At 36.4% G+C, this 18,648-nt stretch overlaps 1 protein-coding gene across 9 annotated transcripts in view; it reads right to left on the reverse strand.

The window, feature by feature from the left end:
* The window catches only part of CFAP91 (cilia and flagella associated protein 91), an 86,591-nt gene that overhangs the window by 43,790 nt on the left and 24,153 nt on the right, over positions 1-18,648 (reverse strand). For all 9 annotated transcript variants that reach the window (XR_009262157.1, XR_009262156.1, XM_058731285.1 and 6 more), the window contains one exon: positions 4,516-4,693. Coding sequence is in view for 7 of the 9 variants with exons in the window: in XM_058731285.1 (XP_058587268.1) it covers positions 4,516-4,693 (178 nt within the window). In the remaining 2 variants the exon portion in view is untranslated. The remainder of the gene's footprint in view (positions 1-4,515; positions 4,694-18,648) is intronic.

The raw sequence follows: 18,648 nt of genomic DNA on the forward strand, positions 1-18,648 counted from the left end.
TAGAAAGGGAAGGAAAACTTCCAGACTCATTCTATGAAGCCAGTATTACTTTGATTCCTAAACCAGAGACCCAGTAAAAAAAGAGAACTACAGGCCAATATCCCTGATGAATATGGATGCAAAAATTCTCAATAAGATACTAGCAAATCGAATTCAACAGCATATAAAAAGAATTATTCACCATGATCAAGTGGGATTCATTCCTGGGATGCAGGGCTGGTTCAACATTCGCAAATCAATCAACGTGATACATCACATTAACAAAAAAAAAGAGAAGAACCATATGATCCTGTCAATCGATGCAGAAAAGGCCTTTGACAAAATCCAGCACCCTTTCTTAATAAAAACCCTTGAGAAAGTCGGGATAGAAGGAACATACTTAAAGATCATAAAAGCCATTTATGAAAAGCCCACAGCTAACATCATCCTCAATGGGGAAAAACTGAGAGCTTTTTCCCTGAGATCAGGAACACGACAGGGATGCCCACTCTCACCGCTGTTGTTTAATATAGTGCTGGAAGTTCTAGCATCAGCAATCAGACAACAAAAGGAAATCAAAGGCATCAAAATTGGCAAAGATGAAGTCAAGCTTTCGCTTTTTGCAGATGACATGATATTATACATGGAAAATCCGATAGACTCCACCAAAAGCCTGCTAGAACTGATCCATGAATTCAGCAAAGTTGCAGGATACAAAACCAATGTACAGAAATCAGTTGCATTCTTATACACTAACAATGAAGCAACAGAAAGACAAATAAAGAAACTGATCCCATTCACAATTGCACCAAGAAGCATAAAATACCTAGGAATAAATCTAACCAAAGATGTAAAAGATCTGTATGCTGAAAACTATAGAAAGCTTATGCAGGTAATTGAAGAAGCTATAAAGAAATGGAAAGACATTCCCTGCTCATGGATTGGAAGAATAAATATTGTCAAAATGTCAATACTACCCAAAGCTATCTACACATTCAATGCAATCCCAATCAAAATTGCACCAGCATTCTTCTTGAAACTAGAACAAGCAATCCTAAAATTCATATGGAACCACAAAAGGCCCCGAATAGCCAAAGTAATTTTGAAGAAGAAGACCAAAGCAGGAGGCATCACAATCCCAGACTTTAGCCTCTACTACAAAGCTGTCATCATCAAGACAGCATGGTATTGGCACAAAAACAGACACATAGACCAATGGAATAGAATAGAAACCCCAGAACTAGACCCACAAACGTATGGCCAACTAATCTTTGACAAAGCAGGAAAGCACATCCAATGGAAAAAAGACAGTATCTTTAACAAACGGTGCTGGGAGAACTGGACAGCAACATGCAGAAGGTTGAAACTAGACCACTTTCTCACACCATTCACAAAAATAAACTCAAAATGGATAAAGGACCTGAATGTGAGACAGGAAACCATCAAAACCCTAGAGGAGAAAGCAGGAAAAGACCTCTCTGACCTCAGCCGTAGCAATCTCTTACTCGACACATCCCTAAAGGCAAGGGAATTAAAAGCAAAAGTGAATTACTGGGACCTTATGAAGATAAAAAGCTTCTGCACAGCAAAGGAAACAACCAACAAAACTAAAAGGCAACCAACGGAATGGGAAAAGATATTTGCAAATGACCTATCGGACAAAGGGCTAGTATCCAAAATCTATAAAGAGCTCACCAAACTCCACACCTGAAAAACAAATAACCCAGTGAAGAAATGGGCAGAAAACATGAATAGACACTTCTCTAAAGAAGACATCCGGATGGCCAACAGGCACATAAAAAGATGTTCAACATCGCTCCTTATCAGGGAAATACAAATCAAAACCACACTCAGATATCACCTCACGCCAGTCAGAGTGGCCAAAATGAACAAATCAGGAGACTACAGATGCTGGAGAGGATGTGGAGAAACGGGAACCCTCTTGCACTGTTGGTGGGAATGCAAATTGGTGCAGCCGCTCTGGAAAGCAGTGTGGAGGTTCCTCAGAAAATTAAAAATAGACCTGCCCTATGACCCAGCAATAGCACTGCTAGGAATTTATCCAAGGGATACAGGAGTACTGATGCATAGGGGCACTTGTACCCCAATGTTTATAGCAGCACTCTCAACAATAGCCAAATTATGGAAAGAGCCTAACTGTCCATTAACTGATGAATGGATAAAGAAATTGTGGTTTATATACACAATGGAATACTACGTGGCAATGAGAAAAAATGAAATATGGCCTTTTGTAGCAACGTGGATGGAACTGGAGAGTGTGATGCTAAGTGAAATAAGCCATACAGAGAAAGAGAGATACCATATGGTTTTACTCTTATGTGGATCCTGAGAAACGTAACAGAAACCCATGGGGGAGGGGAAGGAAAAAAAAAAACCAAAAAAAACAGAGGTTAGAGTGGGAGAGAGCCAAAGCATAAGAGACTGTTAAAAACTGAGAACAAACTGAGGGTTGATGGGGGGGTGGGAGGGAGGGTAAGGTGGGTGATGGGTATTGAGGAGGGCACCTTTTGGGATGAGCACTGGGTGTTGTATGGAAACCAATTTGACAGTAAATTTCATATATTAAAAATAAATAAATAAACATAAAAGATGTGGTGTACATATATATATGTATATATAATGTGTGTATATATATACACACATATATAATGTATATAATATATAATATATATTATAATTATAATATATATACACACATATATATGTGTGTATATATATACACATATATAATGTATATAATATATATAATTATAAATTATAATATATAATATATATTATAATTTATAATTATATAATATATATAATTATATAATATATTAATATATAATTATATAATATGCAATATATTATATATAATATATAAGATAATATTATATATTCCATTATATATAATAGTATATAATATATAATATATAACTATAATATATATTATATAATATATAATATATAATTTAATATGTAATATATAATGTATATATATAATGTTATATATATAAGTATATATATGCTTTTATATATATAATGTATATATATGCTTATATATATGTGTATATATATATATATATATATATATATAATGGAGTATTACTCGGCAATCAAAAAGAATGAAATCTTGCCAGTTGCAACTACGTGGATGGAACTGGAGGGTATTATGCTAAATGAAATCAGTCAGTCAGAGAAGGACAAATATCATATGACTTCACCCATATGAGGACTTTAAGATACAAAACAGAGGAACATAAAGGAAGGGGAGCAAAAATAATATAAAAACAGGGAGGGGGACAAAACGTAAGAGATTCTTAAATAGGGAGAACAAACAGGGTTACTGGAGGGGTTGTTGGAGGGGGGATGGGCTAAATGGGTAGTGGGCATTAAGGAATCTACTCCTGAAATCATTGTTGCACTATATGCTAACTAACTTGGATGTAAATTAAAAAAATTAATTAAAAAAAAATAGTAAAAACTACTGAAGGGGCGCCTGGGTGGCTCGGTCGGTTAAGCGTCCGACTTCAGCTCAGGTCACGATCTCATGGTCCATGAGTTCTAGCGCCGCGTCGGGCTCTGGGCTGATGGCCCAGAGCCTGGAGCCTCCTTCCGATTCTGTGTCTCCCTCTCTCTCTGCTCCTCCCCCGTTCATGCTCTGTCTCTCTCTGTCTCAAACATAAAGAAACGTTAAAAAAAAAAAAAAAAAACTACTGAAAAATTTAAATGCTCAAAATCTCTTTTTAGTTTACTATTGTTAGAAATAATTGGAACAAATATATGCTTGAATTAAAAGAAAAAAAATAAAAAGGGAAAAAGAACTAATATACGGTACAAGGCAGGTATACCTTTAACACATGTGAAAATAACCAGTTACAAAAGACCATATACTTCATGATTCTATGTATATGAAATTTCCAGTAAAGACAAATACAAAGATACAGAAAGTAGGTGAATATTTGTAAAGGATGGTGGAAGGGGGAAATGGAAAGTTTCTTTAACGTTTCTTTCTTGGAGTGAGGAAAGTGAGGAAAGTGTTATAAAATTAGATAGTGATGATGGAGATACAACTCTGTGAATATAGTAAAGATGACTAAAATGTGCATTTTAAAATGGTGAACTCTAGGATAGGTGAACTGTATCTCAACAAAACTGTTAAAAAATAAAAATAAAAATAAAGAGTCAGTTTGAAAGACATTTGCAGAAAGCAGTGGGATTCTGAAATAGTCTAAATTAGATTTTTCCTAAAGAGAAAAGGGAAGAGAAGAATCACAGATGCTTTGAGGAATTGTTCAAATCTGTTAAGGGTTCCACGCTTCACTTTACACATAAACAGGGCATTATACACTTCTATGTTATTAGAGAGAAAATTATAGAGCTATTACTCCTGAGAGAACCAGCAACCCAATTTCCTATCTCTACAGGTGGAGGGTTGTTATAAACCCACATATTTGGGAAAATTCTTTACAGATAAAAAGTATTTACATTACTCCACCAGTGCAGGTGCAGATGTCTGGGTAATCTAGAACTTACTTTTCAATCTCCTGCTCTCTGAAGGCCCATTCCTTCCTCTCCATCGCATTCATCATCCTCCTCCTCTTCTCAAACTGGGAGGTGTCACTCAGAAAGGGAAGAGTGGCTTCCCAAGCACGCTTCTCCCGGGCACGTTCTATCATCTCAACTTCAGCTTGTCCTGCTGGGAGCCCTCGACCTGGATGGTGAAGCAAAGCAAGTTAGAAACACATGGACAAACTCATGTACCTTCCAGTATTTAATTTACTCCCTTTCAGTTCCTGTCCTTTTTAAATTCAAGGGTTAAGACAGGATGAAATGATATTGGGAAACATCCTCACACTGTGCTTCACAGCTTGTTATCTATCCCCTGTACTGCCTCTTGTTAGTTACTCAGCCAGAAGACATTTTAGTTACACATAACATGCTAGAGAGTATTTGAAGAATATTCTGTGACTACTGAACAATCATACCGTGGAATGCCCTATATTGGACAAATCAATATTTTGAAATGCAAAGAAATATCAAAGTAACTTACAGCTAGTAAGTGGCAGAAATCAGGATTTGAACATAGCAATCTGACCCTTGTGGTCTTATGTACTACTCTATACTTCCTCCCTATTAGAGAAATAAAACAAAAATGAACTGTACAGACAAGTTGACAGTTAATCACACTCAACAGTGAGGTTGAAAGCTTTTCCTCCAAGATCAGGAACAAAACAAGAGTCTACTCTTATCACTCCTATTCAACATAGTACCGGAAGTCCCACCCAGAGTAATCAGGCAAAAAAGAAATAAAAGCCAACCAAATCAAAAAGGAAGTAGTAAAATGGTCTCTATTTGCAGATAACATAATCTTAGATATAGAAAACTAAAGACTATCAAAAATGGTTAGACTGACATACGAATTCTGTAAAGTTGCAGAATACAATATCAACATACAAAAATCAGTTGTATTTAAATCAGTTGTTCATTTAACAATGAACTACCTGAAAAAGAAATAAAGAACATAATCCCCTTTACAAAAATAACAGGAATAAATTTAGCCAAGGAGGTAAAAGATCTATATGCTAAGAACTATAAAACACTAATGAAAGAAATTGAAGATGACAAAAATAAATGGAAAAATATCCCATGTTCATGGATTGGAAGAATTAATATTGTTAAAATAGTCATACTATGCAAGGACATCCAAAAATTTGATATAATCCCTAACAAGGATCCCAATGACATTTTTCACAGAAATAGAAAAACAATCCTAAAATTCCTATGGAACCATAAAAGAACCCAAAGAGCCAAAGCAACCTTGAGAAAGAAAAAGGTTAAGGCATACTTTCTGGTTTCAAACTATATTACAAGACTACAGTAATCAAAACAGTATAGTACTAGCATAAAAATAAACACACAGACACAAAAAGAATCAAGAGCCCAGAAATAAACCCATACATAGTCTACTAATATTTGACAAGGAGGCCAAGAATACTCACTGGGGGAAAGATACCCTCTTCAATAAATGGTAATGGAAAAATAGGATGTTCACATGCAAAAGAGTGAAACTGAACCCCTATCTTACACTAATCACAAAAATTAACTTGAAATGGATTAAAGACTTAAATGTAAAGCTCCTAGAAGAAAACATAGGAAGGAATCTTCTTGATGTTAGTCTTGGCAATGATTTTTTGGATATGACACCAAAAGTACAAGCAACAAAAGCAAATATAAATAAATGGGACTACATCAAACTAAAAGGCTTCTACACAGCAAAAGAAATGAGCAACAAAAGGAAAAGGCAACCTATGGAATGGGAGAAAATATTTTCAAACCATATATCTGATAAGGAGTTAATATCCTAAATACATTAGGAACTCCTACAAATCAATAGCAAAGAACAAAATAATGCAACTAAAAAATGGACAAATGACATGAATATCCATTTTTCCAAAGAAGATATAAAAAAGGCCAGTAGGTACATGAAAGGTGCCCAACATCACTAATCATCAGGGAATTACAAAAGAAAAATATGAGATATCCTTTCACATCTGTTAGGATGGCTGTTTTCAAAAAGACAAGAGGTAACAAATGCTGACAAGGATGTGGAGAAAAGGGAACCCTAGCACACTATTGGCAGGAATGTAATTGATACAGATGCTATGAAAAACAGTATGGAGGTTCCTCAAAAAGCTAGAAATATAGGTACCATATGATTCACTTCTGAGTATATATCTGAAGGAAATGAAATTACTATCTCAAAGAGATATCTGCACCTCCGTGTTCACTGCAGCATTTACAGATGCCAAGACATGGAAACAACTTAAGTGTCCATTAACACATGAATGTTATAAAAAATGATATATGTATAATTCCTATATAACATATTAAATATAATAAACATAATATATATTGAATAAAATTAATATGTGATCAATTTTATATGTAATATAAAATATATAAAACTCAGCCATAAAAAAGGAAATCCTGCCATTTTCAACAACATGAATGATAATTTGAGGGCATTATGCTAAGTAAAATAAGTTAGACAGAAAAACACAAATACTGTATGATCTCACTTATATCTGGAATCTAACAAAACTGAAATTCCTAGAAACAGAGCATAGACTGATGGTTTCCAGGGGTGAGAGGCATGGGAGAAATGGGTGAAAATGGTCAAAGGGTACAAGCTTTCAGTTATTTGATGAATAAGTTCTGGAGATCTAATGTACAGCATGGTGACTATAGTTAACAATAATATACTATATACTTGAAAGCTGCCAAGAGAGTAGATCTTAAATGTTTTACACACACTAAAAAAACAATGGTACTATGTGAGGTAATAGGTGTGTTAACCAATCTTATTGTGGTAATCATTTTGCAAAAAATATGTATATAAAGTCATCATGTGGTGCGTCCTAAACTTGCACAATATGTCAATTATATCTCAGGAAAGCTGGGGGGAAAATGAACTATACATAAGTAACAATATGATAATCTTTTATTTAATATTTACATCCATGATATTTTACTGTATCATTCTGCAACTTGCTTTTTTACTCAACTTTGTTTTGGGGATGCTAGTCATACACAGAGACCTAACTGCATTCTTCCATTGTAGGACTCTACCACAATTTAAGCTATCTTCTCAAAAGTGATGTTTTAAGTTGCTTCTAATTTTTTGATTACACATAGTAACACTGCAACAAACATCCTTGTACTGGTCTCATTATGCCCATATGCAAATTTCTCTATGATTCTTAGAAAGGATCTAAAGTCTAGCAGCTAGATCATAAAATATCATCATTTAAAATTTTTCTGAATATTGCCAAATTTGCCTCCCAGAAGTATAATTTTGCTCAAGCCTTCTGAGAGTCCCCTAGTGCTCTCCCACAGCCCATGCTTCCTTCCTTCCTCCCACATTGTTTCTGCCGAATCTCAGTTGCTTTTTGTAGTCCTAACAAATACTTAGTAGTAGTTCACAGATTTTTTTTAAGTATCACTGAAAGTGCAATTTGTGGGAGTTGTGTTGTGCTTGTTGCTTTTGTATGATTTCTGGGAAGAAAAGGAAAGATGCTGATTTACATAGGCACAGCTATACTGGGATTACAGATTTGGTTTAGAATTGCTTGAAGGTATAAAATGTTTAGGGCAGAAATCCTATCTATTTAAGCATGACTCTCCCCATTTATAAACATGGTATGCCTCTCTTTTTATCAAATCTTTGTTCATGTGCTTAAGGAATAATTTACATTTTTCTCCATAATACTGTGCACATGTTTTTGTTAAATGATATTCCTAGGCACTTTGTTATTTGTCAATATTAAGAGTATGATATTTTCAATATTTCTACTTAGATATTGTTCATATATAGGAAAGCTACTGATCTTTGCATGTTGATTCTATATTCAGCTACCTTATTGAAATCAGGTTCTTAGTTCTGGTAATTTGTTACTTCATTTGATTTTCTAAATGAGTATGTTGCACAAAAAGATCGTTTTGCTTCTTATTTCTAATCTTCATGCCTCAATTTTTTCCTCTTACTGCAGTGACTCAGTATTTCTCAACTAAAGTGATATTACTGCCATATTGAGCAAAAAATTATTTCTTGTATGGGACTGCCAGATACAGCACAGGATGTTTAGTGTCCATGCCAGCCTACCTCCCAAAACCCATCTCGTGTGCTAAATATCAGGGGCACATCCTAATCATCATTACATTTAAAAATGCAGAGCAAGAACTTTCAGGGAGATAGCAGAGTAGGAAGATCCTAGGCTCACCTCATCTCACAGATACAACTAAAGACACCCCCATCAGTGTAAATAACCAGAAAAACACTAAAGACTGGCAAAACAGACTCTCTACACATATGTTGAGAAGAGGCCACATCAAGGAGGCTAGGAAGGCAAAGACTTAGTGGAACCAAATAGACCCACATAACTGTCCACAAAAGGGAAGAATGAGGTGGGTACAGAGATAAATAAGCACCCCAGGCACAGGGGCCATGCACTGGGAAGACAAATCCCCAGAACATTTAGCTTTGAAAGCCAGAGAAGCCCAGCTTTGTGAGTTCTTAAAACCAATGGGGTTTAGCACCTGGAAGTTAAAAAGTCAATGGGCTCAGCTCTGGGAGAGCCCAGGGTGAGAAGAAACGGGAGTCCCTACTCTTAAAAAGACAGCATAACAAACAGTTCCACTGAGATACAGCACAGAAACAGCAATTTGAAAAACACCTGGGGTATCCAGGAGGTGGATTTGTTTACTAATCTCAGAGTTTGTACTGGAGGAGTAGGGATCTTTGGGAGACTTCTCTAGGAACAAAGAGGCTTACAGGAGCCATTTCCCATCCCCAGTGTGGATGTATGGACATCTGCCAGTACCAGCACACCAGGAATAATCTCCACCAACCTTGCTAACAGCACACCCTGCCCAACAGTCTTCTGCAGATCCACCCCGTCCAACCCAGCTGGCATCAGCAGAGTTGTCCCTGGCAGCTGCAAGTCCCCTCCCTGGAGACTGACACAGACCTTGCTGACAACACTCACTCTGATCCTGTGTCTCCTGTGGAACAACCCTATGCAGGAGTCCATCCAAGGCTGGCATTGCACAAGCAACCCAAACACGGTCTACCACCACTCCAAGTGACTCTTGCTCCAGGGAAAGGGGATGATAACAACACACACCAGTCCAAATGCAGCCCTAGCAGTGGGCTAGGGACAGATTTCTGGACTGACTGCAGGCCCTGCCCACCAACAAAAGCATCTGAGGGGACAACACAGGGAGAGCACCTTGTAGTCTGGTGGTATTGCAGCTCTAGCAAACCCCTGGTCAGACTCAACTCAAGCTCAAGGAGACCCCTGACTAGCCAAATTACATCACAGGGACCAAGCCCTGCCCAAAACAGGCAAAGAGAGCCATTGCAATGGCTGGACTGAGGGCAAATATAACTCAGCCACAGCAGGGCACATGCAACACACCCCTGAAGTGCCAGGTTCTGGTAAACAGGAGACATTATACTGCAGGGCACTATAGGACCTTTTCTCTATACATCCAAGACTTTCAAGAGCAGATGTTGCTGACTTTCATAATACACAGAAAACAGACACAGAGAGTTAGACAAAATGAGGAGACAGACAAATATGTCCCAGATCAAAGGACAGGACAAAGTCACAAGAAAGCTAAATGAAATGGAGATAAGCAATATGCCTGATAGAGAATTTAAAGTAATGGTCATAAACATACTCACTGAACTGGGACAAAAGTGAAGGATTCGGTGAGACCCTCAACAAAGAGACAGAAAATGTAAAAGAAAAAGAACCAATCAGAGATGAAGAATTCAATAACTGAAGTTAAAAATACACTAGAAGGGGAAAATAGTAGACTAGAGGAAACAGAAGAACAGATCAGTGACCTGGAGGACAGAGTAGTGGAAAGCAATTGAGCTCAACAGGAGAGAAAAAAATAATAATAATAAATGAAAATAGATTAAGGGAACTCAGCCACACCATCAAGTGTAATAACACTCATATTATAAGGATCCAAGAAGGATAAGATGGAGAAGAGGTGGGGAGAAAATTTTATTTGAGAAAATAACAGATGAAAACTTCCTGAATTTGGAGAAGGAAACAGAAATCCATTCAGGAGACACAGAGAGCCCCCAACAAAATCAACCCAAGGAGGGCCACACCATGGCGCATAGTAATTAAAATGGAAAAAAGTACTGATAAAGAATTTTAAAAGAAGAGAAAAAAAATTAGATACATACAAGAAAAACCACATAAGACAACTAGCTGACTTTTCAGCAGAAACATTGCAGTCCAGGAGGGAGTGGAATGATATATTCAAAGTGCTAAAAGAAAAAAAACTTGCAACCAAGAATACTTTATTCAACAAAGCTATCATTCAGAATTGAAAGAGAGAGTTTGCCAGACAAACCAAAGTTAAAGAAATTCATGGCCACTAAACCAGATTTACACGAAATGTTAAAGGGGACTCTGTGAGTGTAAAGGAAAGACTGGAAGTAGGAGTAAGAAAAGTAGGAAGCACAAAAGCAGTAAAATTAAGTATATCTATAAAAATGAGTCAAATGATTCAAAACAAAAGGATATAAAATATGATACCATCTACCTAAAACATGGCAGGGAAAAGGAATAAATTTAGTGCTTTTAGAATGGGTTCAAACTTAAGTGACCATCGACTTAATATAGACTGCTATATGCATAAGGTGTTACATATAGACCTAAAGGTAACCGCAAATCAAAACCTGGTAACAGATATGCAAAAAATAAAGAGAAGGGAATCCAAGTATATCAACAAATAAAGCTAGCAAACCTTGAAAAAGGAGAACAAGAAAGGAACACAAAACTACAAAAACAACCATACAACTAACAAGATGGCAATAAGTACATACCTATCTAAAATTACCTTGAATGTAATGGGACTAAACACTCCAATCAAAAGACATAAAGTGACAGAATGGATACAAAAGCAAGGCCCATCTATATGCTGCCTATGAAAGACTCATTTCAGATTCAAAGACACATGCAGATTTGAAAGTGAAGAGATGCAAAAGCATTTATCATGCAAATGGAGTGAAAAGAAAGCCGAGGTAGCAACACTTCTATCAGACAAAATATACTTTAAAACAAAGACTGTAACAAGAGACAAAGAAGGAAAGTACATAATCATACATCCAACAAGATATAAGAATTGTATAAAGGAACCATCCAACAAGATATAGGGATTGTAAATATTTATGCACCCAACATGAAGACACCCAAATATATACAGCAGCTTAACAACAAACATAAAGGAAGTAATCAATAATAATACAATAATAGTAGGGTACTTTAACACCCCACTTACATCAATGGATAGATCATCCAAAGAGTAAATGAATAGGACACAGTGCTATGAATGACACATTAGACCACATGGATCTAACAGACATATTCCATCCTAAAACAGTGGAATACACATTCTTTTCAAGTGCACATGGAACATTCTATAGAATAGATCACACATTAGGTCACAAACAATTCTCAACAGGTTTGAAAAGACTGAAGTCATACCATACATCTTTTCCAACCACAACACTATGAAACCAGAAATCAACCACAAGACACACATACATGGAGGCTAAATAACAGGCTACTAAACAATAAATGGGTCAGCCAAGAAATCAAAGAGGAAATCAGAAAACACATGGAGACAAATGAAAGTGAAAACACTGTGGTCCAAAATCTTCAGGAGGCAGCAAAAGCTATTCTAAAAGGGAAGTTTATAGCAATTCATGCCTACCTCAAGAAGTAAGAAAAATCTCAAATAAACCTAACCTTAAACCTAAAGGAGCTAGAAAAATAACAACAAACAAAACCCCAAACCAGTAGAAGGAAGGAAATCATGAAGATTAAGAGAAGATATAAATAAAATAGAAACTTAAAAAAAAAAAACAAACAATAGACCAATGAAACCAGGTCCTAGTTCTTTGAAACAATCAACAAAATTAATAAACCTTTAGCCATACTCATAGGGAGAGACAGGGTGGGGGGACTCAGAAATACAAAATCAGAAATAAAAGTAGAGAAAAAAACCAACCAGCACCACAGAAATACCAAGGGTTATAAGAATATCATGAAAAATTATATGCCAAATTGGAGAACCTAGAAGAAATGGAAACATATAACCTCCCCAAACTGGATCAGAAAGAATTAAAAACTTGAACATACAGATCACCAGTATAGGAGATTGAATCAGCAACCAAAAAACTTTGACAAACAAAAGTCTAGCACCAGACAGCTTCACAAGTACATTCTACCACACATTTAAAAAAGACTTAATATCTATTCTTCTCAAACTATTCCAAAAAAATAGAAGAGGAAAGAAAGCTTCCAAATTCATTCTATAAGGTTAACGGTACCCTGATACCAAAACCAGATAAAGGCACTACAAAAGGAGAGAGACTCTGAGAGACTGAAAGGGGGGGGGGGGGCGGAGAACAACTACAGGCCAATATCTCTAATGAACATAGATACAAAATCCTCAACCAAATATTAGCAAACCAAATCGAACAAATCATTCACCACAATCAAGTGGAATTTCTTCCTGAGATGGAGGGTGGTTCAGTATTTGAAAATCAATCAGGGGCGCCTGGGTGGCTCAGTCGGTTAAGCGTCCGACTTCGGCTCAGGTCACGATCTCGCGGTCCGTGAGTTCGAGCCCCACGTCGGGCTCTGGGCTGACGGCTCGGAGCCTGGAGCCTGCTTCCGATTCTGTGTCTCCCTCTCTCTCTGCCCCTCCCCCATTCATGCTCTGTCTCTCTCTGTCTCAAAAATAAATAAAAAACGTTAAAAAAAATTAAAAAAAAAAAAATTTAAAAAAAGAAAATCAATCAATATCAAATCAACATCACATTAACAGAAAGTATAAAAACTATATGATCATTTATCATTTCAACAAATAAAAGCATTTGACAAAGTACAACATCCATTCATTATAAAAACCCTCAACAAAGTAGGTTTAGAGGGAACATACCTCAACATAATAAAGGCCATATATGGAAAACCCATTGCTGAAATCATACTCAATGGTGAAAAACTAAGAGCTTTTCCCCCAAGATCAGGAATAAGACAAAGATGTCCACTCTCACCACTTTTACTCACCATAATACTGAAAGACCTAGCCACAGCAAAAAGAAATAAGAGGCACCCAAATTGGTAGGAAAGAAGTAAAACTTTCACTAGTTGCAGTTGACAAGATATTATATAGAGAAAACCCTAAAGACTCCACCAAAAAACTAGAACACATAAATTAATTCAGTAAGGTCGCACAATATATAATCAATATATAAAAATCTGTTGCATTTCTATACACTAAATTATTAGTATAGCAGAAAGAGAAATTCAGAAAACAGTTCCATTTACAATTTCAGTAAAAAGAATAAAATATCTAGAAATAACCAACGATGTAAAAGACCTCTACTCTGAATATTATGAAACACTGATGAGGGGTACCTAGGTGGCTCAGTGAGTTGAGTGTCTGACTTTGGCTCAGGTCATGATCTCACGGTTCATGAGTTTGAGCCCCACATGGTGCTCTCTGCTGTCAGCACAGAGACCACTTTGAATCCTCTGACTCTATCTCTCTGCCCCTCCCCTACTTGTGCTTCGCTTTCTCTCTCTCTCTCTCTCTCTCTCTCTCTCTCAAAAATAAACATTTAAAACACTGACGAGAGAAATTGAAGATGACACAAATGGAAAGACAGTCCATGCTGATGGATTGTGAGAACAAATAATTGTTAAAATGTCCATACTACACAAAGCAATCTACAGATTTAATGCAATTTCTATCAAAATACGAATGGCATTTTTCACAGAACTAGAACAAATAATCCTAAAATTTATATGGAACCATAAAAGACTCCAAAGAGCCAAAGCAATTTAAAGAAAAAGAACAAAACTGGAAGTGTCACAATCCCAGAATTCAAGATACACTACAAAGCTGTAGTTATCAAAACAGTATGGTACTGGCACAGAAACAGACCCATAGATCAACAGAACAGAATAGAAAGCCCAGAAATAAACTCACAGTTATATGGTCAACTAATTTTCCATAAAGGAGGCAAGAGTATACACTGGGAAAAAGACAGTCTCCTCAACAAATGGTATTGGGAAAATTGAACAGCTACATTCAAAAGAATGAAATTGGACCACTTTCTTACACCATACACAAAAATACACTCAAAATGGATTAAGGACCTACATGTAAAACCATAAAAACCCTAGAAGAGAACACAAGCAGTAATTTCTCTGACAGTGGTTACAGCAACATTTTTCTAGATATGTCTCTTGAGGCAAGAAAAACAAAAGCAAAAGTAAAACTACGGGGACTACATCAAAATAAGAAGCTTCTGGAGTGCCTGGGTGGCTCAATTGCTTGAGTGTCTGACTTTGGCTCAGGTAATGATCTCATGGTTTGTGAGTTGGAACCCCATGTTGGACTCTGCACTGACACAGAGCCTGCTTGAGATTCTTGCTCTCTCCTCTCTCTTTCTGCTTCTCCACCACTCACACTTTCTCTCTTTCTCAGAACACATAATCTTTAAAAAAGAAAAATAAGAAGCTTCTGCACAGCCAAGCAACTAACAGAACTTAAAGACAACCTACTGAGTGAGAGAAGGTATTTACAAATGACCTATCCAATAAAGGGTTAGGGTGTCCAAAACATATAAAGAACTTATATAAGTCAACACCAAAAACACATATAATCCAATTAAAAATGGACACAGAAGACATGAACAGACATTTCTCCAAAGAAGACATACAGATGGCCAACAGACACATGAAAAGATGCTTAGCATCACTGATCATCAGGGAAATGTAAATCAAAACCACAAGGAGATATCACCTCACACTTGTCAGAATGGCTAAAATAAACAAGAAGCAAGTGTTGGCAAAGATGTGGAGAAAAAGGAACACTCGTGCACTGTTGGTGGGAATGCAAACTTCTGCAAAAACTGTGGAAGACAGTGTGTGTTTCCTCAAATAATTAAAACTAGAATTACCATATGATACTGGGTATTTACCTGAAGAACAAAAAAGCACTAATTTCAAAAGGTATATGTGCCCCTTTGTTTACAGCAGCAATGTTTATAGTAGGCAAATTATGGAAGCAACCCAAGTGTCCATCCACAGATGAATGGATAAAGAAATGGTGTGTGTGTGTATAAACATACACATACACACATACAAGAAATGGTGTGTACACACACACACACACACACACACACACACACACAATGGAATGTTGCTCAGTCATAAAAAAGAATGAAATCTTATCATTTGCAGTAACATGAATAGAGCTAGACAGCATAATGCTAAGTGAAATAAGTCAGAGAAAGACAAATGGCATATGATTTCACTCATATGTGGAATTTAAGAACCAAAACAAACCAATAAAGAAGAGACAAAAAAGACTCTCAACTATAGAGAACAAACTAGTGGTTACTAGCTGGGAGGTTAGTGGGGAGGATAGGTGAAACAAGTGAAGAGGATTAAGGAGTACACTTAATCATGATGAATGCTGAGTAATGTATAGATTTATTGAATCACTATATTATACATCTGGACTAATAGAGCACTGTTAATTATACTGGGATTAAAAAAATTTTTTAACTTTTTCCAAAAATTATAGTGCAACAGCAGGACAGTACAGATGAGTATGGCTGTTTTCTAATAAAACCTCTTTACAGTCACTGAAATTTTAATTTCTATAAATTTCACATGTTACAAAATACAAAATTTTTTCATCCATTTTAAAATGTAAAAATCATCCTTAGCATCCAAACTATATTAAAAAAAAAAAAAGCAATAGGCCAATTTGATCTGTGGACCACAGTTTGCCAACATTGACCTAGAATTTTAGTACTTGCTTTTTTTAAAAATTATTTTTAGAAACTCGACATCTAAAATTTTTAATTATATATTTTTCTCTTTTTTTGTTCATCATGTTCTTAAACCCTGCTTCTTCTTTTTGAGATCATTTTTCTTCTAATTGAAGTATATCCTTTAATCTTCTTTTATTCAGACTGATAGCTAATATTTACAGATGCTTATTTATATGTGAAGCACTGGTCTAATAAGTACCTTACATAAATGAATTTGCTTCATCTATACAATATCCTATGGCATAGATCCTAGGAAATGTCCTATCCCATGAAAAGTCTTTATTTCACCTTCACTCCTGAATAATAGCTTGGCTGGTGAAAGAATTCCAAATTTGCAATTCTTTTCCCACAGCACTTTAAAAATAATACTATAAAATGTCAATCTGGTGTTTGTCCCTTTGTAGGCAATCTGACTTTTCTCTCCAAAAGCTTTTTCAATGTCTTCTTTTTCCTTGATTTATAGGTATGAATTTTTAAAAATTTATCCCAGTTGGTCCTCAATAAAATTTTTCAATCGGTGGGCTTACATCTTTCTTCAAGTCTGGGAAATTCTCAACCATTATCTTTTCTTGCATTGCTTCTCTACCACTCTCTCTTTCAATTTCTGGATCTTATAATCTAATCCCCCAAGGCTCTTACCTTTTTTTTTCTTTTTGAAATTTTATTGTACTTTTGCATGTTGCATTCTGGAATACTTGTTCATTTAATCATTCATTTCAATAATTTGTTCTTCAGCTCTGCCTAGTTTACTACTGAGTTCATTTTATTTCAAACTTCATAGTTTTCCTTTCCAGTGATTCCAACTGATTCTTTTTTCATAGCTCACACTTTTGTTTTCATGTTCCTCCCCCTGTTTATCTCTTTGAGGATATAAAAAGTACTTCCTAAGTCCTTTTCAGATTGTTCCATTTGCTCTGTTTGCTCAAGAAATCATTCTTTCTGTTTTTTTTCTTTTTTTGATCACTACTGGTGTCTGTGTTCTTTAGATGCTTTGTGATTCTTGGGTTGAGATCATCTGTAGATTTCTCTCATGAGTACCCTGGGCAGTAGCACTCTTTGACCTGGACAGTGAGACAGCTCCCCAGCCTCATTCTTCAGAGCTCTACCCAGCATCATAGTTCAACAGACTATGCCCACCTGGAGCTACTCTACTCTTAGAGACCCTGGAATTCCTTAAACAAATGGCCCAAGCCTGCTTCCAAAATCTACATGGACCTCTTCCCAGGATTCAGACTCCTGAGGGCAGACTATATGCTGTTGTTTGTTCACCCTTAAGCCCAAGGGGTGGCCAAGTGGCAGGGATGTGTACATTGAGATTGGAAAAACCAGGTAAGGTGATCACATGCACACATAACAGGCCCCTCATGATGTAGAACAGCCAGAGAAAAAGGCAAGCCACAGGCAGCCTCTCCCCTTGCTGCCACCTTCCACCAAAGAATCCCAAGGAATCTAAGAATTTTAAACTTGTCCTTTCAACTTATTATAAAGATATATTTGTAAAAAATACAGAACATATTTTACTTAACAAATATTAACTTGATTTATAATTTTTAAACATCTATACATATAGTATGTAGGCCTCCATTTAAACTCCTACTCAGGGCCTCACAAATGAGGGGGCAGGCCAGACTCATAGTGGTTTTTATTGACACTTCAACCTCTGTGCTGGAAGGCACTGGGCTTCAGTACCACCTGCGGGCAAGAGAAAAGTCTTGCCTCCTCTAGTCCAGGCAGGTAACTTGGATCTAGCTCCCCACCATTCCCAATTCCGGCTCACCATCATAGATTCCCAGCTATTTCTTTCTTTTAGGAAGTAATCTCCACTTCTGACGTATGGAAATTTTTTACCTTTTTTAAAAAAACTGTGGTTATGCGCTTATTAGTGTGTGTGTATTTTAGGTGCTCAGAGCAGAAGGGAAAGGTTTCAGCATATTTTTAATCTGCCATCTACACCTGAAAGTAGAGCCCCTGCTATAAAGTATGGAAGTCAAGAATGCTTCATCTGATATCATAAGGTGAGCCAAGAAACAAGAATCAAAACTAGAGCTCAGACATGGAAGTCTTCATTGCCTATGACACAGACTTGATCACAGCAAACCATCACAGCTGGGAAACAAAAGTAATCTCATTTTAATAAAAATCATAATAGTGTACCAACTATCTCCACAACCTGGGAGGAGGTGGCCTCTCTGGTCCTCAGTTTCCCAGCTACAATCAAGTGA

This window comes from Neofelis nebulosa, chromosome 5 (assembly GCF_028018385.1).
Source record: "Neofelis nebulosa isolate mNeoNeb1 chromosome 5, mNeoNeb1.pri, whole genome shotgun sequence".
In the NCBI taxonomy this organism is placed as follows: Eukaryota; Metazoa; Chordata; class Mammalia; order Carnivora; family Felidae; genus Neofelis; species Neofelis nebulosa.